General features: G+C 43.5%; 1 protein-coding gene across 1 annotated transcript in view; it reads left to right on the top strand.

Moving 5' to 3' along the window:
* Positions 1 to 23,649, top strand: part of ZSWIM5 (zinc finger SWIM-type containing 5) — a 1,363,657-nt gene that overhangs the window by 1,164,799 nt on the left and 175,209 nt on the right. The window contains exon 10 of the mRNA XM_044085901.1: positions 5,592 to 5,727. Within this exon, the coding sequence (XP_043941836.1) occupies positions 5,592 to 5,727 (136 nt within the window). The remainder of the gene's footprint in view (positions 1 to 5,591; positions 5,728 to 23,649) is intronic.

A 23,649-nucleotide genomic window follows, 5' to 3' on the forward strand; every position in this document is an offset into this window, starting at 1 on the left:
GAGCTCCAAGCCCTTTCCATCAAATCCTCTTACATGGTCTTCCATACTGGCAGAGTATCTGTCAGATCTAATCCATCTTTTCTGCCCAAAGTATGTTCTGAGGTTAACATTAATCAAGTCATTGAGTTACCCGTTTTCTTCCCTAATCATACCAACAAATTGGAATATATGTTGCACAAACTCGATGTTCACAGACAACTTAGATTTTATTTGGTCAGAACCAAAGACATTAGGAAATCGGATCAACTCTTTGTGTCCTTTTCAACTCTGTGTCCTTTTCTGAGACCAGGAAAGGTAAACCATTTGCTAAAACAACCCCTCTCTATAAGTGGCTGTCGGATTGCATCACCTATACATATGCTTCTCATAATATGCCATTGTCTAGTAAGGTGTAAAGGCTCATTCAGCCAGAGCAGTTTCTACCTCGTCAGCCTTTCAAGCCAAATTACCTTTGGATAACATCTGTGTAGCAGCCACCTGGTCTAAACCTCACACTTTTATAACTCATTACAAAGTGGATAAGGCCTCCAGGGACAGGGCTTCATTTGGTTCTATGGTTCTGAAGAGTGTACTTCCGTGAGCCACCCAAGATCAGGGTACTAGGGATGCTACCCATCAGTGATGAATGAACAGCGAGATTAAACAACTTCACATAAAGAAGTTATGTACTTACCAATAACATTCCATGTGAGTTGTTCCATCTCGCCTTCATTCTCACGTCCCTCCCTCCTCCTGGCTGACAGTTGACCTGGAGGCTGTCTTCATCCTGGTTTTTCAATGTGTATTCATACTAGGCAGGATTATTATTGTACTTTTATATGGTACGCAGCGAACAAGATCTGAGGTAATTCCAGCAGTGCATCATGGGATAAGGTGTGGGGTCTCGATCTACTGGAGAACTTTGAGCTTGCTAGTCGGCTGTGTCGGAGCCAAGGATAGGCTCCGAACCCATCAGTGATGAATGAAGGCGAGATGGAACAACTCACATGGAACGTTATGGTGAGTAGATAACTTCTTTATCTACTGCACCTAGAGTCTTCACCAGATGTCTTGCATGTGCCATTACATTCTGCAGGACAAAAGGGGTATACATGCCTGATCCAGACAACATCCCAGAAAGAGCAACACAGAGCCATGTGAAGCTATATGGAATACTTTTAGAAGGTAGGTCTTACACTCAATGTCCAAAAGTCTTAACTGTTGTGCTGCAAGGGTCACCTTTTTAGGGCAGAGCTAGACTCTGTTCAACAAAAAACCTTTCTGCCCTAGAAAAGGTTCCTCTCCCTCTTAATCTGCTTCAGACACTGCCACAGCCGGGAAGACATTTAAGTCAGAGACTTCCTTAGATTCCTGCAACATTTGGCATCTTGCATTCTGATGGTCCTCTTAGCTAAACTACACATGAGAAATTTACAGTGGTTCTTGAAAAATTACTGGCTCCAGCACCAACATTCTCTGGAAACTACATCTCTCTCCTCTTCTTTCTAAAGGAGGAAATAGTGTTGGGAGCTGGGAGGAGAACATCACTAAAACAAACAAGGGTCCCCATTCAGAATTCAGGAGATGCTTACCAGGTGCTGACTGCAGGCAGCTCACATCTAGCCTAGAGGAGCATGTGCATAATGGAAATGAAAGCTATCATTCTAGCCATGAAGTTATTCAAAGACTGACTAAAACTGGGACCCTTAAAAATCCTGACAAGACAACATCACAGCTGTGGTATGCAAATACGTGTATGGGAGAGTACCCACTTTTACCATTAGTGCATATTAGCAATTAATTCTGGGATTTGGCACAAAAACTCCAGCTGCCTCTTGCATTGCAGGGTAAGAGGAACCTCTTGGCAGATGGTCTGAGCAGAACTCTCCTAGACCCAGATGAGTGAATATTGAAAAGGGATATTTTTCTCAACCTAGTTACCTGTAGTGTGTGACAGAGGTTGATCATTTTGCGTCTGTCCAAAATGGACAACTGAAGAACTGATCCAACACCTCTCTGATTGGGGGGATTGTGTATCTGTGTCTGTGTGTGTGTGTGAAGACACACCTCCTTTTCTTGGGCAGGATTCTTTCTATATGTCAACCCTCCATTACTCTTATTCACTGGGTACTTCAGAAGTTCAGGGAAGATGGGTCCAAGATGATCATGATTCTACCACATTGGCCCAGACAACCCAGATTCTCTCTCCTGCTTTTCATTGGCAGAGGGGAGGGTCAGACCCTTGCCACTGTGTGTGGACCTACTCAGAGCAAAGGTCAGTTATTCACCCAAATCTCAAAACACTGAACCCCAAAGGTTGGATAGTTTGTCCTTAATTCCTACTAGACAACTGTACTTTGAGCGTATGATTTTTAGGTTTGAGAGAAGCCGGAAAACAAAGTACCAAGAAGTAATATGTTAAATGGATAAGCTTTTCTATGTGGTGCAAAGAAGGCTTGTCCTATTCCTCCATCAAAATACTTACCTCTATTTCTGCATGCCTGCCCATGTCCATCCTACCTATGCTCATTCCCAGGTGAAACAGTTTCTCTAGGGAATATTGCATCTCAGACTTCTTAGGAAGCATTGCATCCCAACCTGGGACCTCAGCATTATTTTATAGAATCTCAGTTTGTCCTCTTGAGTCAGCTGCCTCTGCAAATCAGAGTGCTGACTTGGAAAACCACTATTCTCTTTGACTTCTGCTAGACACGTATCTGAACTACAAGCACTTGTGTGCAAGGAGCCTTTCCTTATCTTCCGTAAAGGCAGGCACAGCCTTACGACCATTCCTTCCTTCATACCCAAGTTTGTATCTGAGCTCTTCCTTGAGGAGGCCATTCATCTCCTCATGTTCTTCCCAAATCCCCAGAACAAAGGAGAAATAGTCTTCCACTCCTTGAGTGCTCACAAACAGCTGAGATTCTACTTGCAAAGAGTGAAATTCCCTGGCAGGGCAGACCAATTGCTGGTTTCCTTTGCAGAGGGCTTGGAAGGAAAGACGATGGGTAAACAGACCATTTCAAAATGGATTGCCAATAGTATTGCTTTCTGCTACCACCATCATGATAGACAAAGTCATGTATTTGTAAGGGCCCAGTCTACCAGGTCAAAAGCTGCCACCAAAGCCCTTATAAAAGGAGCCGCGCCTCAGTCTATTATGAAAGCACTTCCTAGGTCGTCTTTACAGGTCTTCACAGAACATTACAACTTTGGTGCTACATCTGGAGCCAAAGCTGGGTTTGCCTTTGCTATTTCGCAGAGTATTCTCTCTCCAATTCACAACTCTTACCTATTACCCTGTCAAAGCTAATTTTAGGAGTCTTTCAAAAGGAACTGCAACAGTCATTATAGTGAATATAGTACAGTTGTGTTGTAATTTAACATAATTGTAGATGTTAAAGTAGATCACTTTTACAGTACCATTTCTCTCCAGACTCTACCTCCATAAACGTCTTCTGGTTACTTTCTTGGTGCTGGGGTGGGTACCCTATCCATCACCCCCAAACCCTGTTCTCCTCGTCCTACTCTAGCCATATTTTTAGTGTAGGGTTGGTCATATGAGCCTACAGGACAGATGGATTCCCTTGGTCCCTGTGCAGTAAAGACCTGAAGATGGTGCCAGCCTATTACTCCATTTTATACGACTGCCATTCTGACATCAATTAGGGTGGGGGGTTCTCTGGCCAGGGGATGGTAAAATTCTGTCTTATTCTGGCTGACCATGGGTTCCTGCAGGGAGGGATTCCAAGACCTTGTACTGTAACAGTGATTGTTTTGAACATCTACAATCATGGTAGGTTACCAGCACAACTGTACATTTACAACATTGTTGTAAAAAAAAAAAAAAAAAAATTTCCACTTTGTATGATTGGTGTATTTTCTATGTATTTGACTATTTTCATGTACTACCTCTATTCAATTGCCCTGTTTTTAGCATTAATGATGCTGTACCTATCTTTGTCTTTGTCTATTGTACTTAACTTTCTGGAGCTTTTCTCCCCGGGCCTGTACTGAAAATGGACATATATCCAGCTAGACTAGCCCGGTCAACAAATGTAAAATAAAAAATAAATAAAACAATAAACATTCTCTTAGACTTCAAAAAATTCTCTTGTAATTAAACGAATTCCGTTTGGTTCTTTTTGCCAGGGTAGACTTAAGTACTCCCTCAAAAATTAAAAAAATCCTGGGTTGAGACTAACATTAGAAGTTTGGTCCAGCATTTAGTGGTTAACTAAAGGTAATGACTTTAGAAGGATGTCTCATTTTGGTTTTAGGCCTTAAGAAAAATATTTTGATATTTTTAAATTACAGTGTATTCGCTACTTTCTAGAAAGTGGAGTATATGCTTGCTGCATCCAGTTTTCTGGTTGAACAGCCAACAAAATACAGAACTAAGTGCAGTAAGCTAAAGGGGGGGTGTTGTATAAAAATGATTGGGACCACTCCTGAAAAAGGAGACCAGGCTTGTGTTGTGACATAATGTGAGGTGGTGACTGGTGTACGTACAGTATTAAGTACCAATAATATGCTAGATTTTGAATTGATCTGAGGTGCCCAAGCAGGAAAAGTAAAACTTAGAAGGTAATGAATTATGCTGGAAACATCCTGTCAAAATTGCACTCGCTACTGGGTAATTGAATTTGCTAGTGTGTATGAATTGCTTCCGTTTGTTTTAAAATGTTAATGTTTTAGTCCACCGTAGTACTCAAGAATAAGGCTGAATTCTTCTAAAGACAAGTGTGCTTAAAAGGTATGGCTTCTTATCTTTTCATAATTTTTTTTGAAGGTTACCATTAACTTTTGAAGGTGTTTTAACACACATGAAGACAGTATGGCATTGAGAAAACTCCTTGTAGTGATCAGGGATCCTTGCACGTTGATTTTATTTATTTGGAGACTTCAACCTCCTGTTGTATCATGAGTAGTCACTCTTGTGAAATTAAGTATTGCAAATATCAGATAAAAATATTTGACACCATCTGATTATAGTCCAAATTGCTATCCTACCACAGAACCAGATCTTTTGTGGTTCTAGCATTAAAAGATTTCTGGAGATGATTATGCCCTTTGTGTTTTCTTTGATAGAGACATTTAGAATGCAACAGCTTTTAAGTCCAGATGTCATGTTATCTTAAACAAGTTAGTCTTGGGTTCTGCTTCAGATTGTAGGTGTACTTTCTTCATTTAAGATTTTTTTTCTCTTGATGTAGAATTGTTGTTCTTGTATTTAGAACTATATAAATGCAATTCACAAGAGATGGAAAATAACTTTAACAAGAAAATTGGTAGTGAAGGATGGCTTGACTTTGGTAGTTGACTGGAAACTCACTTTTCCATTTAGCTGCTATAGTGTATTGAGAGCTCAGTTTTGCTTTGCTCATTCGTTATTAATGGCTTACGAGACAAGTTGATGTTACTTCCACCCCAACACAGATTATAGACTTTGTATTTATTTTTTTAAGTGACATTGGCTATTGACTTGCATACTTGCTTTTAAGAGAGCCTTTTTATTCAGTAATTATTGCAGGATCACATAGCTATCATATTACTCTGTAACAAGTTGCCATTGAAATGTGTGGGTAACACTGATGCATTTTGTTGTCCAGGAGGCCCCTTCAGTGGTCTGGGAGAGGTGATTCATCGAGAAAGTGTTCCAATGCACACCTTTGCCAAATATCTCTTTTCTGCACTCCTGCCTCATGATGCAGACCTGGCTTATAAAATTGGATTACGTGCAATGAGGTATGTCAGTTGCTTATGCAAATGCTGTGCCATAGTCACTAGTATTGCCTATAACTAATTTTAAAGCACAATTTAAAAAAAAAATCATTTGTTATCTTGTGAAATTACTAGATAGTATTCAGGCATACTTCATTTTCTGTGTTAATAGAGCACACATTAGTTCAGGTGTTTGGAAACCACAAAGGCTCAGTAGCATCCTGGGTGGCTAGGGTTTATAGAAGAGGTGGCTTTCTGGACTAACCCAATGGGATTTGTGTGACTTGGTGGTTAACTAGCAGAAGTGTAATGGCTTTGCATGGAGATGTACTGATAGCATGAGCCACCTGTACTGATTTGAAAAACATCCATTATAGCAGTATGTATCGTTAAGAGATTGGACAAATTAATAGTGGGTTACAAAGTAAGAAACTAAGTTTAAAAAAAACAAACAAAAAAAAAAGAGATGGATCACAGTTTGCAGAATAAAGTCTTCCCAGGAGACGTACTGGTGTTCTACTGTCTTAATGCCTGCAAAGTAAGTAATATTTCAGAGGGATTTTACAGAAATTGAGAGAGTAATGTCCAAGATATATAGTAATGCCATTGTGCATGGGAGAGAGATTGGAGCAGGTGTTGTGAAAAGGTATCTCTGGGAAATGTTTGACATGTCTGCTGAAATTTTATACAAAAGAGAAATTGAGAAGTAATGCAAGCCACTGCACCTGGTGAAGAGCAATCCAGAAGAGTACACTGGGGAAGAGTTGAGTACTGGTACAAAAAAAATGGCGGGGGGGGGGGGGATACTCCTATATGTAGTTTTTACAGAAGACTTAGAGAAGTTGTGAAATATTTCCAGAGGTAGTACTTACAGATGAATGAAAGAACAGCTCTGTCATCCCATCCCTTTACCTTATCCTAGAGATTGTATTTCCCCTTACTGTTACTTTATTTAGCTGAACGCTGACAACACAGATTACCTTTTGATTGATTCATTCATTCATCATCTTAGATTGCAGCAGACAGCCAACATTTAGCATTGTTTTGCAAATGAAGTTATTTTTGTATAGGGATTTATTTGAAGTGGCTTTGATATATGTAAGTCTCTAGTTCGGAGTGGCTTTTAAGAACATTGATGGAAGAATACCAAGGCCATTAAAAATGTGAACTTGTGTGCCAGATGAATGAACAGGTCAGCCAGGAGAATGGATGGCAGCATAACACCTTAGTAATATGCTCAGTGATGGTGCCCGAAAGTAGTAGGGTCGCATCTGAAAGCCAAAAACACATCATTTGGATTGTCTTGGAAAAGATTCAGCTGTTTGTTGTTAACACAGCTCAAAGCAAGACATTGAAAAAGAGGCACTTACACATTGTACAGAGACCGTATAAGAAATCACATTATTGCTGTTCTAAGTAAATACAGAGACCAGGCCTATGCGGTTATGGTGTCTAGGCCATGTCCAGAGATGTGGTACATTGTGGAAGAAAGGCTAGAAAAAAGTCATTATGGTGGCTCCTATCATTCCCATCTGGGGTTTAACAAATTATAAAATACCATTTAGAATGATGCAGTATTGTTACTATGTTAAAGATCAAGATGTAATGTATTTTCTTCAGTTTTCTGTTGGAGTGATTTTTTTTAAATGGTAGGTAAATAGTGTGCAAAAGTAACAAGGAAGGTAGAGTGAATATGCACATAAGAAGGGCATCACAGCTAATGAACCAAGTGTTGAGACAAAGATCAACTGCTGCACTGTTTTGCTATCCCTTTTTCCAAAATAAGCAGTCTTGATTACTTGGTTTCAGACTCATTCAGCAAGTTGCTGTTTAATGTATTGCTGTGAAACTGGATTTGTCCAAAGTTTGCATTATAAACCGTATCAGGTAACATCCACAAGAAATTTGTAGGCGTTTTTATAATTGATGATATATTTCGATTTCTACCAAGTCCACTCAGGAGGCATTCACTTGAAAGTGTCTGAAAGCATGTAGTAAAGACTCTTATTTTGAAAATGTATGTAGCCCAGTGACAGAGCACTTCGTGCTTCTGCCATGCAGCACGGTTCCCAGATTATGTGACTTTTCCAGAGTGTCTTTTGAGTTTTTGTTTGGTTTTTGGTTCCTTCCATGCTGCAAAGGCATGTTAGTAGTGAAATGGTAAACTTTTAAGCTGAGAGTAGGTGTGGATGCCTTTTATGTTATACCTGTGTTATTGGGGAACAATTACTTCCTGGGAGAGTGCTAATGTTTTTTTTGTTTTTATTTTTATCCTGCTATCCCCACTATCGGGAGTGAGCATGCTGTGGTGTTGTTGCAGCAAGTGCGGGATATTCCTTGCTCCCAATTTTTGTCTTTCTGCACAATTTGGATCTAAGCTCTGAAAGAAGTACTGAGAGATTTTGATTTTTTCAGATGAAATGGAAGTTTATTTACATGAGATATTTACCGTACTGTCCTTTTCTCTACATACCCATTATAGGAGTCGAGATGAAGCAATCTCAATTAAAAACAGTGCCTATGTGATACAAGCAATGATTAGCCTACTATTGTCTAAACAGCAGTATATACAGTGAAATGGTTAGTTCTTATTTTGCATCATGTGCCTTTTTACTATGCAGATAGAATAGTCAGATGTTAGCATATTCTCACTTCCTCTTATCTCATGTCTTATGCATGTTGCAGTGTCCGTGTGAACCATATGTAGGTTCATAGGTAGATGTCCTTCATGGATGCATCTGCAGTCATAACAACTGGGTTGTCCTGTCGTCAGGCAGCCCTTCAGTCGGCCGGATTCCAAAGTCCGGGTCCGGCTTCGGCTGATGTCGCACTTCACCCGACGTCATCTCTGTTGGCCTTCAGGTATAAAGGCATCAGCCGACGCCATTTTCCTCAGTCTTTCTTGCCGCGTGGCGCCCGAAGCAGAAGCTGTTCGCAAGTGCCGGTCGGTCGGATCCAGAGATTACTTCTACCGAATACTACTTCGAAGACTTCTAAAGCTTGGGGACTCTTTCTTGCCTCAGCCGATGTCAGAAAAAGTTAATAATTGTTTAACCTGTGGGAAACAAATACCTCATAAAGATTTCCACTCTTATTGTCTGCCTTGTTTAGGCCCAGCCCACGACGTAGCAGCCTGTTCGGCTTGTGCTTCTTTCAACCGACGAACGCTTAGGCGCCGGTCGGAGTTTGCTGAACAGTTTTTCGTTCTGATTTTATTATGCCGCCGGATCCTCCGACTACCCAATCTACCAAAAACGCAAAGATAAAGACCGACAGTCCGCGGTTTCGCCGAAACCATGGTTAAGCAAATCATGAGTGTCTCGGTTTCGCCAAACCGAGAAAACTGATCAAAGTACAGCTGAATCTATCTCTACAACTGAGGCCCCTGCTACCACCCTTGAATCGGCCTCAGAAATTTTATCCACTACGGTGGTTGCCACTGACTTATCAGACACCATTCCCTTGGATGTCTCTACCCCAGCACGTGGTGCTGCTAGGCCTCCAGCAGCCATGTCCATTAAGGCCTTCGCCAGGGCTAAAGCAGCCAAGACTACTAAAACAGTGCCTGTTAAATCCCCTACAACCAGGCCATCCTCTAGTTCTCAAATGCTTACTCTGGCAGAAGATTTAATTTCATTAATTAGAGGATCTCAATCTCACCCAGACAGGGCCTCTCAGCCCCCAGAGAAGAGACCTAGGGCAGAGCCCCCTGAGCCAGTGTCCTCTGATGATTCTGCCGATGAATCAGACATAACTGACCAGCCAGAGGCTCCTTTCTCCAATTTTGAAGACTCTGATGCTGAAGAATCCATTCCAGCTGCTTCCCCCCCAGAAGAATTCTCCTTTGGGGAAACCTTACATGCCATGCGAGAGCAGTTCCAATGGCAGCAACAGGATTTTTCAGACTCCAGAAAAAGACTTAGGACCTTTCTGCACCTTCCACAGCACAGGCCCTTAGCTATACCTCCTGTTCTTTCTGTGGTGGATGATGCTTTCAATGATGTCTGCTCCGCACCAGATTCTTTACCTCCAGCCCCTGCCAAACCAGACAGATTTTACAGGGTGCCAGACACTCACCACCACCTTTACAAGGCCCCACTTGCAGACCCCGAAACTATATCCCAGGGTCCCAAGGTAGTAGCCGCGACCATAGCTAAAAACCCTATTCCTTCTGAAAGGGAAGCAAGGTCATTAGACAGATGGGGCAAAAAGGCCTACACTTCAGCTACTCTCTCAGCTAGAGCTTTAAACTGTCAGTTTCACGTGATACAATACCAAGAGTTTATGCTTGATCAGTTAACTAAAAAGCTAACCACTGATGAATCTCTTGATAAGAAATATGTATTAGAAATGGTAAATAACATACAACAGGTTAGTAACCATTCCTTAAAATGTGGCTATGATGCACTGGAGGCTTCATTTAGATCAGCCATGACTGGCACAGTGATAAGAAGGCATGCTTGGCTAAAGGAGCAAGCTTTACCGGATCATGTCAAAGCTAAGTTGCTAGATGCTCCTATGGATAAGACAAGTTTGTTTGGTACACCTGCCCAGCAGGTTATGAAGAAAATGGAAGAAAAGGCAAAATCTGTTCAAACGGTTAAAGATTTCTTGCAGGTTCAACCCCCCAGGTTTAGCAGGGACTGGCCTGCCAAAAATTGGTCCTTTCCTGACTCCACAAGATCTCAAAGGGGCAGGAATAGACGTTCCAGAGGCAGAAACCAATCCAGAGGAGGTGCCTACAGAGGACGACAGTGGCAAGGTAACAACAGAGGCACAGACACCACCTCTGCCACTACATCAACACAGCCACAGTGACTTAACCCTAAATCCGCCTACCAGGGAACAAATAGCAGCTCCTCTAGGCGGAAAGTTAACCTTATTTTCAATGAACTGGCACTATATAACAAAAGACAAGTGGATTTTACAAACCATAGATCAAGGTTACCGGTTCCACTTCCACACTTTACCAGTCAAAAGAGGAATGCCAAATATACCTCCAAATCAAAAAACAGAGGCTCTACAACAGATAATGCAGTTAGCAAAAATGAGAGCTGTGGAAAGAGTGCCAACAGCAGAGCAAGGAAAGGGGTTCTACTCCAGATTATTCCTAGTTCCAAGAAAGGAAAAAGTTGGAGACCAATTCTGGACCTGTCCACCTTAAATACTTACATCATTGTCCCAAAATTCAAAATGCTGACCCTACAGCAACTTCTTCCCATGTTGGGCAAGGAGTGTTGGCTGGTAACTCTAGATCTCAAGGAGGCATACCTGCACGTCCCCATTCGACCAATCTGCAGAAGATACCTCAGATTTCTTGCAGGATCAGAGCACTATCAATTCTCAGCATTGCCCTTTGGCTTATCTACTGCCCAGAGTATTCACAAAATGCCTGGCATCAGTAATCGCCCATTGCAGACTACAGGGAATTCAAATTTACCCATACCTGGACGACTGCCTGCTACAAGGGGACAACAAAAGCAAGCTGACAACAGATTTACAAAGGGTCATTTACTTGCTACAAGCACTGGGATACACAGTCAATTTACAAAAGTCAAGGCTGATACCATCCCAAACAAGGACATTCTTGGGCGGAATTGGACACAGTAAAACAAATGGCATTCCTAACTACAGAAAACAAAAAGAACTCCTCTTTACTTCTTGGCACTAACAAAACTGAACAAGTTAACAGCAAGAAAAGTACTGCAGGCCTTGGGCTTCATGGCATCATGCATAATCTTGGTCCCACTTGCCAGACTACATATGAGAAAACTACAGTGGTACCTAAAGAATTTATGGTCCCAACACAGACACAGCCTAGAAACAGAAATCCCACTAATTCCATGCTTAAAACAGGAGTTCCTATGGTGGGCTCAGGCATGCCAGTCAAACCCAGGGCTACCCTTTCGCAGATGTCAAGCAAGCCAGACCATCACAACAGACGCTTCAGACCTAGGATGGGGGCCCACATGCTGGACAAATGCGCAAGGATTGTGGACACAGGATCAACTTCACCTGCACATCAACCTAAAAGAAATGCTGGCAGTAAAACTGGCAATCCAAAAGTTCAGACCATTTCTCAAAGAGGGCCAGTTGATGATAAGGACAGACAACACCACAGTCATGTGGTACATCAACAAACAGGGAGGCACTCATTCATACCCCTATGCAGAATGACTTTGGAGCTGTGGACCCTGGCACTCAGCTACAACATCCAGTTACAGGCAATATTTGTACCGGGAAAAGAGAATACTCTAGCAGACATATTAAGCAGAACCACATCGGATGCCCACGAATGGAAGCTGCACCCGGACATCTTCAAGACCATCTCAAAGAAATGGGGAATGCCTCAGATAGACCTATTCGCATCACCTCTCAATCACCAGCTCAAAAATTCTGCACAAGGACATTCCACCCACTAGCATGGAAAGTGGATTCGCTCTCCTTCAGCTGGAAAGGCCTAACAGCATATGCATTCCCACCTCTTCCCTTGATACACAAGGTATTACTAAAAGTCAAGGAAGAACGTCCAAGGATAATCCTGATAGCTCCAAACTGTCCAAGACAACACTGGTACCCACTGCTGAGGAGCATGTCTCGGAACAATATGTGGCCAATACCCCTGATGCCTTTGATGTTAACTCAGAACAACTACAACATGATGCATCCAAACCTAAAAACGTTGCAACTGACTGCATGGAACATCACATAGCAGCAACTAATCCAGAACTTTCCCAAAGAGTTAGACATTATTCTTGAAGCACGAGACCTTCAACAAGAAGAAACTATGCTGGAAAATGGAAGAGGTTTGTCAGTTGGAGTACTGAAAGAGGAAAAGATGTGTCAAACGATATGCCTAACATTCTGGAGTATCTGGCAACTTCTTCATTCATGCCTGGCCTACTCCTCCATCAAGATCCATGCATCAGCTATTTCAGCAGAATACAGCTTTGATCCACCTGTTTTTCACCCTTTGCTCAGGCAGTTCCTCAGAGGAATCAAGAATGTAAAACCTCCAAGGAAACCACCTTTACCAGCTTGGGACTTAAACTTTGTGCTAGAAAAGTTGACACTATCACCCTTTGAACCAGCAGCAACAGCAGACCTACAACACCTGTCATGGAAAACTGCTTTCCTACTGGCAATTACTTCAGCAAGGAGGGTTTCAGAACTACAGGCCTTAATGGCAGTGCAACCCTTCCTAATCTTCCACCAAGATAGAGTGTCCATGAGGACTAATCCTACATTTATGCCTAAGGTGGTATCCAGAGTGTCTTTAAACCGGGCAATCCATCTACCTACCTTCTTTCCCAACCCACAAAACAGAGGGAAAGAATACTGCATACTTTGATGTACATAGACAGCTACGCTACTATTTGGACAGAACAAAAGTAGCAGAAAGTCTGACCAACTTTTGTAGCCTATGCAACAGGAAGGGAAGGAAAAGCTATTTCCAAACAGACAATCTCCAAATGGATAGGAAATTGCATACGATTCTGTTACTCCTTCCATGGAAAACCAATTCCACAGAACATAAGACCTCATTCTACAAGGGCAACAGCCACTACCACAGCCTTCTTACGAGGAGTGGCAACCAAAGACATTATTGAGGCGGCTACTTGGACCTCCGTGCATACATTTGCCAAGCATTATAATTTGCCTCTATATTCCAGATCCCGAGCAGGGTTTGCCACTGCTGTACTGCAAGGGATCCTAAACACACCATAATCTAGTTTTATCCTCCTCCCTAGTTGGCTATGGTATTCTACCCAGTTGTTATGACTGCAGATGCATCCATGAAGGACATAGTACAGTTTTGTACCTACCATAAATGTAGATGTCCGAACTGGATAGCATCTGCAGTCAGGATTACCCTCCTCCTTCCCCTCTGTGGTACTCCTAGGGTGTTTACCCTCCTAATAGCTAGCTGGTGGGGAGTCTTTATGGTGTATTTGTTGGTATATATGTACATACATGCTTATTTTTGTGTTTACCTCTATCTTTTGGAAACATTGGCATCTATCCAAATTTTAGCCTTCAAGAGGGCTACTGGCATCTGGGGCAAGAAACACTGAGGAAAATGGCGTCGGCTGGTGCCTTTATACCCGAAGACCAACAGAGATGACGTCGGGTGAAGTGCGGCATCAGACCCGACTTTGGAATCCGGCCGACTGAAGGGCTGCCTGACGACAGGACAACCCAGTTGTTATGACTGCAGATGCTATCCAGTTCGGACATCTACATTTATGGTAGGTACAAAACTGTACTTTACTCAATTTGCAGTCAAGGGGAACATTGAGGAGCTTAACACACATTCTCAGTTGCTGCCAAGCAGTGTCTGATTAAGTGACTAGGCAAATAAGGGACCCAAACCGTAAACCACAGGAACTATAACTTACAGCCTTAACCCTTTGTGCAAAGTGCCAGATGTATCAGCTTGAACTGTAGCGGACTTTGATGTATCAGAAAAAAAGTTTCTTGTACAGTACATTTTGGAATGCCTGGTATCATCTGAAATGTCCTTCTATTCTCATGTTGCAGTATTCCAAACCATTGTGTGTTATCCTCTGTTAGTTACCCGAATGTCCGGCCAGTATACAAAAGCTTCTAGTCACTGCTAGGTATGTGGGACATCTGACATTGACTGAGGGAGCGTGGGCCATAAAAGTGACGTCTGCACGTACCTTTCCTCAGAACAACTCTGCCACCAGTTAAACGTCAGCTCTTCCTGCTGTCACATCTTGTAATTAAAATATAAGTACCCCATTAGGCCCGTTTTGTCTGTTTCTCTTGTTACTGCATACCTGTTTAGGTTCATGTCATTCAGGAAAGGAAAGTGCAGGTGCAAACAACATATCCCCTATAAGGATGCCCTTGAGCTGTGCCTTTTCTGCTGAGGGCCTACACATGATCATCAAACTTACGCAATCTGTTAGGCCTTCATACCCAAGATACTCCACAGTCTGCACACCCTTAATATTTACCTAAAAAAACAGCGTCTTAAATGCTTGGTACTAGTTATAGAGGGGCCATCTAGTCAGACTGTAGAGCCACCTAAGAAGTCCAAAGTTTCCAGGCCTGAACCTGCTGCTGCACCACCTCTACCTGATGTCTCTGCTGTGGCTGACCTTCGCCTGGAGGAATGTTTGCAATCTGCCGAAATTAGGGATGTTCATTGTGTTACCCTGCTGCAGTCATCACACTTTGGTTATCCTGTCATCAGGCGGTCCCGCAGTCGGCTGGAATCCCAAAGTCTTGGTCTGGCATCTGTTGCTGTCGCATCTTCCCTGACGTCAGTGCGCCAGGGGTATATATAATGCATCCGATGCCATCTACTTCAGTCTTTCTTGCCGCGCGGTGCCCGAAGCAGAAGCAGTTCGCAAGTGCCGGTCGGCCGACTCCTGAGATTTTCGAACTCGGAATTTCAGACCGAAGTCTTCAATAAAGCTAAGTACCCCATTGGGGAAACTTTTCTTGCCTCAGACCGAAACCGATGTCAGAAAAAGTTAACAATTGTGTTTCTTGTGGGAAGCAAATACCTCATAAGGATTTTCATTCTTACTGCATACCTTGCCTAGGCCCAGACCACAATGTCACTAGTTGTCGTTTTTGTGCTAGGTTTAATAAGCGTACTATAAAAAGACGCTTTGATTTCGCATAACACTACTTCGGTAGAAAATTTAACTACACTATGCCGTCGGAGCAACCGACTAGCGGCGTGCACAAAAAAATGCAAGGATAAGGACAGGCAGCCTAGACCCAAGCCAGACTCCGAGGCCTCGGCTGGTCTGGTCTCCAGTGAGGCTCCGACGCAGCCCCTGACTACCGCAGATCTGGAACCCGAGACCGCTTCGGGACTTTTGATGGAAAGTACCAGGCCGACGCAGCCATTTTGTTCAGCCCCTACCGACGACACTGCTGAAAAAGATGTCGGTGCTGCAGAAACACCTTCGGTTTCTGAAGGGGTTTTCAGACCGACGACGCTCACCTTTAAAATGGTATCCTAAGATGAAGACTCCTAGTAAACCTAAAAAGACTGCACTTCAGTCCCCTGTTCAAGGCCCCATGCCTAAGAAACAGATGCTCAAAATGGCTGAAGATTTGATCTCTTTAATCAGGGATTCCCAACCCCCTCCTGACAAAAGGCCTAGACAAGAGGAAGATTATGCATCCTCTGAACAAGTGTCTATTTCCTCAGGCTCCTCTGAGGACCAAGATTACTCCTTCTCCCCTTATGAAGATTCTGATGCTGAGGATTCCATTCCCTCAGCTTCTCCCCCTGAAGACTACTCCTTTGGGGAAACTTTACACACTATGAGGGAACATTTTCACTGGGAAGGTCAGGACTACTCGGACTCAAAGAAAAGGTTCAGAGTTTCTTTTACTCTCCCAGCACAGACCTCTTGCCATCCCCCCAGTTTTAGACATTGTGGATGATGTTTACTTCAAATCCAGTTTGAACCCAGACTCTCTGCCTCCTGCTCCGGCCAAACCTGACAGATACTATAGAGTGCCTGATTCCCACATATTTCTTTACAAAAGTCCTGTTGCTGATCGAGAGACTATCTCCCAGGGTCCCAAAGGGGCTAAGGCTTCTATGGCTAAAAATCCTGTACCCTCTGAAAGGGACTCCAGAGCACTAGACAGGTGGGGGAAAAAGGTTTACACCTCAGCCACTCTAGCTATGAGGACACTAAATTGCCAGTTTCACATGCTAAAATATCAGCAATTTCTAATGTCTCAGTGAAAACAAAAAATGAGCACACTCCCTCAACAGTTTGAATTGAAAGAAATGCAGGATCTGTTGCATGCAACTGAACAGGTGGGCAAACATACTTTACAATGTGGGTATGATTCTTTGGAGGCTTCCTGCAGAGCAGCTGTCACTGGGTCTGTTACAAGTAGGCATGCTTGGTTAAAGGAACAAACTCTGCCTGATCATGTTAAAACAAAGCTTCTAGATGCTCCCTTACAGCAGGATGTTCTTTTTGGAGTTAAAGCAGAGGAAGTCTTAAAGAAAATGGAGGATAAGGCAAAATCTATGCAGACAGTCAAATATTTCCTACAGATACTGCCCCCTCGCTTCAGCAGAAATTGGCCAACAAAAAATTGGCCCTTTCCGGCTACTGATGGGCCACAGAGGGGTAAATACAGATGTCCGAGAGGCAGAGGACAACCACAAGCCCAGTACAAACCTCGACAATGGGCCACTGCAGCACAGAAGGGAGGAGAAGACAGGTCCCAAACCTCATCTGGCCAAGCAACACTCTCTTGGCAGCCCCCTTGGGAGGAAAACTTGCACTTTTTTCAGACAACTGGAACATTGTCACAAAGGACAAATGGGTCCTAGACATAATTTCACGAGGATACAGATTCCATTTTCACAACTTGCCAATGAAAAGAGGAATGCCAAACCTGCCACAAAATCAATGGGCAGAGGCACAAAGACAAATTACAGCTCTCATGGACATCAGAGCCATTCAAATGGTACCTACTCGAGAGCAAGGCCAAGGATTTTACTCAAGACTCTTTCTAGCTCCCAGAAAGGACAATACCTGGAGATCAATTCTGGACCTTTCAATTCTAAACACCTTCTTACAAGTACCCAAATTCAAGATGCTAACACTACAGCAGCTTCTTCCCATGTTGGGCAAGAAAGCATGGCTAGTAACATTGGGCCTCAAGGAGGCTTACCTGCATGTCCCTATCAGACAAAGTTGCAGAAGATACCTCTGTTTCATTGCAGGTTCAACCCATTACCAATTCTCTGCACTGCCCTTTGGCTTATCTACTGCGCCCAGAGTCTTCACAAAATGCCTGGCACCAGTAATTGCATACTGCAGACAAAGAGGAATTCAAATAAACCCATACCTGGACGACTGCCTCATCCAAGCAGAAAGCAGGGACATCCTCTTACATCTGGCTTTTGTAAAACATCTTCTAAGTTGCCTGGGGTACACAGTAAACGAAAAGAAATCAAAACTAGTACCCTCACAAAATGACATTGCTGGGTGCCAGCTTGAATACAACGGCCCAGAAGGCTTATCTGACGCCAGACAAACAACTACAACTGACTCAGTATTTCAAAACAATGGCAACAAAGACCCAACTACCTGCAAGAAAAATTCTGCAGGCCTTGGGCTTCATGACATCTTGCATACTACTAATACCATTTGCAAAGCTGCATATGAGGATATTACAGTGGTACCTAAAAAGCGTATGGTCTCAACACAGCCACAGCTTGGACACAATGATATCTCTCATTCCATGCCTACAACAGAGTTTCTGTGGTGGTCACTGGCATGTCACCTCAACAAGGGTCAGCCTTTCACTTTGCCCCCAGCCAGGCAAACTATGACAACAGATGCACCGGACTACGCCTGGGGGGCACACATGGCAGGGCAGTGTGTTCAAGGCGTATGGTCTGCAGATCAAAGGAATCTGAACATCAATCAAAAAGAGATGCTAGCTGTACAGAATGCTCTGACAGCCTTCAAGAATCTATTACATCCAGGACAACTTACAATAAGGACTGACAACACCACAGTAATGTGGTACATAAACAAGGGGGCACACACTCCTACTCTCTATGCAGGCAAGCAATGCCCTTGTGGAACACAGCTCTGGCTTACCAAGTTCACTTACAAGCTCAATTCCTGCCAGGACAAAAGAACACATTGGCAGACAACCTTAGCAGAAACATCTTGGATCCCCACAAGTGGAAACTGGATCCACAAATATTTGCAATGATAACTCAAAATGGGGCCTTCCAGACATAGACCTGTTTGCCAGTCCTCAAAACTATCAACTAACAAAATTTTGTACAAGCACACTTCACCATCAAGCTTGGAAAGTGGACGCACTCTCATTCAGCTGGAAAAACCTGACAGTATATGCCTTCCCTCCATTGCCTCTCCTCACAAAGGTGCTTCTGAAAGTCAGAAAGGAGAGACCATGACTGATACTCATAGCCCCAGACTGGCCACGCCAGCACTGGTACCCACTTTTGAGGAATATGGCCCAGGGCCCACCTTGGATTTTGCCACAAACTGCACATTTACTCACACAGCAAAACAATCAGATTCTTCACAGCCAGCTAAAAACCTTAAATCTGGCTGCATGGAAAATCACCTAAACATCCAGCCAGCTCCTCTTTCCCAAGCAGTTGTGGATGTTATTCTAGAAGCTAGGAGGCCCAGCACCAGGAAGGCCTATGCGGACAAATGGAAAAGGTTTTGTGCTTGGAACCAAACTAAAAGCCAAAACACACTTCAGCCTCACCTGCCTCAGATTCTACAGTATTTAACTGAGATGTTGCACAAAGTACTTTCTTTTTCTTCCATTAAAATCCTATCATGGAAGACTGCCCTGCTGCTAGCAATAACTTCAGCAAGAAGAGTCTCAGAGATGCAGGCACTAATGGCAGTGGAACATTTTCTCATTTTCCATCAAGACAGAGTTTCTCTACGAACTAACCCTTCCTTCATGCCTAAGGTGGTTTCCAGTGTGTCTTTAAATCAAACCATTCACTTACCCACCTTCTTCCCAAACCCACAGAACAAAGGAGAAAGACTCCTGCATTCCTTGGACATTCACAGGCAACTTCGCTACTACTTGGATAAAACTAAGGCTTTCAGAAAATCTGACCAGCTCTTTATATCCTATGCTACAGCTTTACAAGGGAAGGCTATATCAAAACAAACCATTTCCAAATGGATAGGACATTGCATTAGTTTTTGCTATACCCATTATGGAAAACCAGTTCCTGCTACCATTAGGCCCCACTCTACCAGGGCAGCAGCTACATCTACAGCCTTCCTCAGGGGGTTACCAACCAAGGAGATTTTGGAAGCTGCAATTTGGAGTTCAGTACACACTTTTACCAAACACTATCACTTACCACTTTACACTAAGACTAGGGCTGGCTTCGCCACTGCAGTTCTGCAGGGCCTTCTAGCCTCCTCTAACCCTCTATAACTCCTCTGCCCATCCATAGCTTTGGGATTCTACCCAAGTGTGATGACTGCAGCAGGGTAACACAATGAACATAGTACAGTTTTGTACCTACCATAAATGCAGATGTTCGAGTGTACACCCTGCTGCAGTCCAGGTTACCCTCCCTCCATCCCCTCTGATCTAACTGGCTAAATCTATACAATACCTTCCTGATGTATTTGCTTATAGCTGGAGGGATTTTGTGTTTGTGCAAAAAATTACTTTATTTGGTACTAATTACTGACCACCTTTTTGGGGGCACCTGACATCTGGGGCAAGAAAAAACTGAAGAAGATGGCGTTGGATGCATTATATATACGACTGGCGCACTGACGTCAGGGAAGAAGCGACAACAACCGATGCCGGACCAAGACTTTGGAATTTCGGCCGACTGCGGGACTGCCTGACGACAGGATAACCCAAGTTTGATGACTGCAGCAGAGTGTACACTCGAACATCTACATTTATAGTAGTTACAAAACTGTAATTTCTCTTCCCCCCATGAGGATTCTGATGCTGAAGAATCTATTCCTTCAGCTTCTCCTCCTGAGGACTATTCCTTTGGGGAAACCTTGCATACCATGTGGGAGCATTTCCACTGGGAGAACGAAGATTTTTCAGAATCTTAGAAGAGGCTCAGGGACTTCCTTCTACTGCCTCAACACAGGCCTCTAGCTATTCCACCTGTGTTAGATATTGTAGATGTGTTTTCAGAGTCTAGTCTGACCCCTGACTCCTTACCTCCAGCTCCTGTTAAGCCTGACAGATACTACAGGGTTCCTGACTCATAAATTCCTTTTCAAAAACCCTGCTGCAGACCCAGAAACTATTTCTCAGGGTCCCAGAGGGGTTAAGGCTTCCACTGCAAAAAACCCTACCCCCCCTGACAGAGATTCTAGGGCATTGGATAGATGGGGAAAAAAGATTTACACATCTGCTACCTTGGCTATAAGGGCTTTAAACTGCCAATTTCATATGCTCAAATATCAGCAATATGTCATGACACTGCAGAAAATGTTGGTAAATTCTGAATGTGCAGATAAAGAAATGCAGGATTTATTGCATGTAGCTGAACAAGTTGGAAAGCATACTTTGCAATGTGGTTTTGATTCTCTGGAGGCCTCCTGCAGGGCTGCTGTTACGAGTTCTGTAATTAGGAGGCACGTTTGGTTAAAGGAACAAAGTCTGCCTGATCATGTCCAAGCTAAATTATTAGATGCACCATTACAGCATGATACCTTGTTTGGTGTTAAGGCAGAAAAGGTGTTAAAGAAAATGGAGGACAAAGCTAAATCTATGCAAACGGTCAAAGATTTTTTTACAAGTACAGTCAACTAGGTTTAGCAGACACTGGCCTACAAAGAATTGGTCCTTTCCAGTGTCAGACAGACCTCAAAGGGGCAGATCCAGGCCCCCTAGAGGCAGATCCCAGCCGCAAGGTTCGTACAGGTCTAAGCAATGGGGAGCTTCTACCTCCAAAAGTGGAAGACAAATCACAACCATACAGGAAACAGTCCTAATGACTTCCCCCTGCCAGCACCAAGCACTTATCTACTGGCAGCACCCTTAGGGGGAAAATTAGCACTTTTTTCTCAAAATTGGCACATTATAACCCAGGACAAATGGGTTCTAAACATAGTGTCACAAGGCTACAAGTTTCACTTCCATACCCTGCCAAGGGCACACAGTTGGCCAGACCTGCCAAAAAATCAATGGGCAGAGGCTCAAAAACAAGTCTCATCCCTCATGGACATGGGGGCTATTCAACAAGTGCCACAGCAAGAGCAGGGACAAGGATTTTACTCAAGACTGTTCTTGGTACCCAGAAAGGACAAAACATGGAGACCAATACTGGACCTATCTTTTCTAAACACTTTCCTGGATATACCAACATTCAAGATGTTGACCTTGCAGCAGCTTCTGCCCATGCTGGGCAGAAAGGCTTGGCTGGTCACTTTAGACCTAAAAGAGGCATACCTGCATGTCCCAATCAGACAATCATGCAGAAGATACCTCAGATTCAAGGCTGGTTCAAAGCATTACCAATTCTCTGCTCTGCCCCTTGGCTTATCTACTGCACCCAGGGTCTTCACAAAGTGCCTGGCACCAGTAATTGCTTTCTGCAGACAGAGGAATACAAATATATCCTTACTTGGACGACTGCCTCATTCAAGCAGAGAATAAGGACATCCTACTACAGCATCTGGGGTTTGTGAAAAGACTTTTACCATGCCTAGGGTACACAGTCAACAAAAATAAATCAAAACTAGTACCCTCTCAAGAGGTAATATTCCTGGGTGCAAGCTTAAATACAACTGCCCAGATGGCTTATCTCACGCCAGAGAAACAAAGGCAACTGACTACCTATTTCAAGGAAATGGCAACAAAGGCCCAGTTATCTGCAAGAAAGATTCTGCAGGCTTTGGGCTTCATGGCATCCTCCATTCTACTAATTCCATATGCAAGACTGCATATGAGGAAACTTCAGTGGTACCTAAAAAGTGTATGGACACAACATTGCCACAGCCTGGAACAATTATTACTCTCATTCCCTGCCTGCAACAGGTGTTTCAATGGTGGGCAAAGGCTTGTCACCAAAACAAGGGACAGCCATTCTCACTTACCCCAGCCAGGCAGAACCTAACAATGGATGCATCAGATTGTGCCTGGGGGGCCCACATGGCAGGAAGAGGCATTCAGGGCACCTGGTCCTCAAGTCAAATGCATCTACATACAAGTCAAAAAGAGATGCTAGCTGTTCAAAATGCCCTGACAGCCTTCAAGGACCTAATTCATCCGGGACAACTACTGGTAAAGACAGACAATACCACGGTCATGTGGTACATAAACAAGCAGGGGGCACGCATTCTTACCCACTTTGCAGACTAGCCATGACTTTGTGGGACATAGCATTGACTTACCAAGTTCATCTGCAGGCACAATTCCTGCCAGGAAAGGACAATACTCTAGCAGACGAACTAAGCAGAAACCTCATGGATCCCCACGAGTGGCACCTGGATCCACAAGTCTTCAGCATGATAAAGAAATGAGGACGCCTGGACATAGATCTATTTGCCTCCCCTCACAACTATCAACTAAAAAGATTCTGCACAAGGACATATCACAGACAAGCATGGAAAGTGGACGCCTTATCTTTCAACTGGAAAAACTTGTCAGTATATGCCTTTCCTCCACTGCCTCTCCTCCCCAAGGTACTCCTAAAGGTGAGACAGGAAAAACCAAAAATGATTCTGATTGCCCCAGACTGGCCCTGCCAGTACTGGTATCCCATCTTAAGGAACTTGTCTCAATGCCCAGCCTGGACCTTACCTCAAATACCTCACCTACTGTCCCAACAAAACAATCAGATTCTGCACAGCCAACTCAGGACTCTAAACCTGACAGCATGGCGGATAATGTAGCCATACAAAGCACACCTCTCAGTAAAGCTGTTATGGGTGTCATTTTGGGAGCCAGAAGGCCTAGTACTAGAAAATCCTATGCTGGAAAATGGAAGAGATTTTGTGCTTGGAACCAAGCTCAAGGAACTGACACAGCTGTACCAAATATTCCTCAGATTTTGCACTACTTAACTGAGATGCTGGACAAAGGCCTATCTTTTTCATCAATTAAAATTCATGCCTCTGCCATTTCGGCTCATTACAATACAGAGCCACCACTCTTTTCACATCCTTTATTAAGGCAGTACTTCAGAGGAGACAAACATTTAAGGCCTCCAAGGAGACTGCTAATGCCTGCATGGGACCTCAATTATGTATTGGAAAAACTCACCCTACCTCCTTTTGAGCCAGCTGCTACTGCGGAAGTAAAGTTCTTATCTTGGAAAACAGCTCTGCTCCTAGCAATAACTTCTGCAAGACGAGTGTCAGAGCTACAGGCTCTCATGGCTGTGGAACCTTTTATCATTTTTTATCCAGACAGGGTCTCTCT

Source organism: Protopterus annectens, chromosome 10.part0 (assembly GCF_019279795.1).
Source record: "Protopterus annectens isolate FY-2018-M chromosome 10.part0, PAN1.0, whole genome shotgun sequence".
In the NCBI taxonomy this organism is placed as follows: Eukaryota; Metazoa; Chordata; order Ceratodontiformes; family Protopteridae; genus Protopterus; species Protopterus annectens.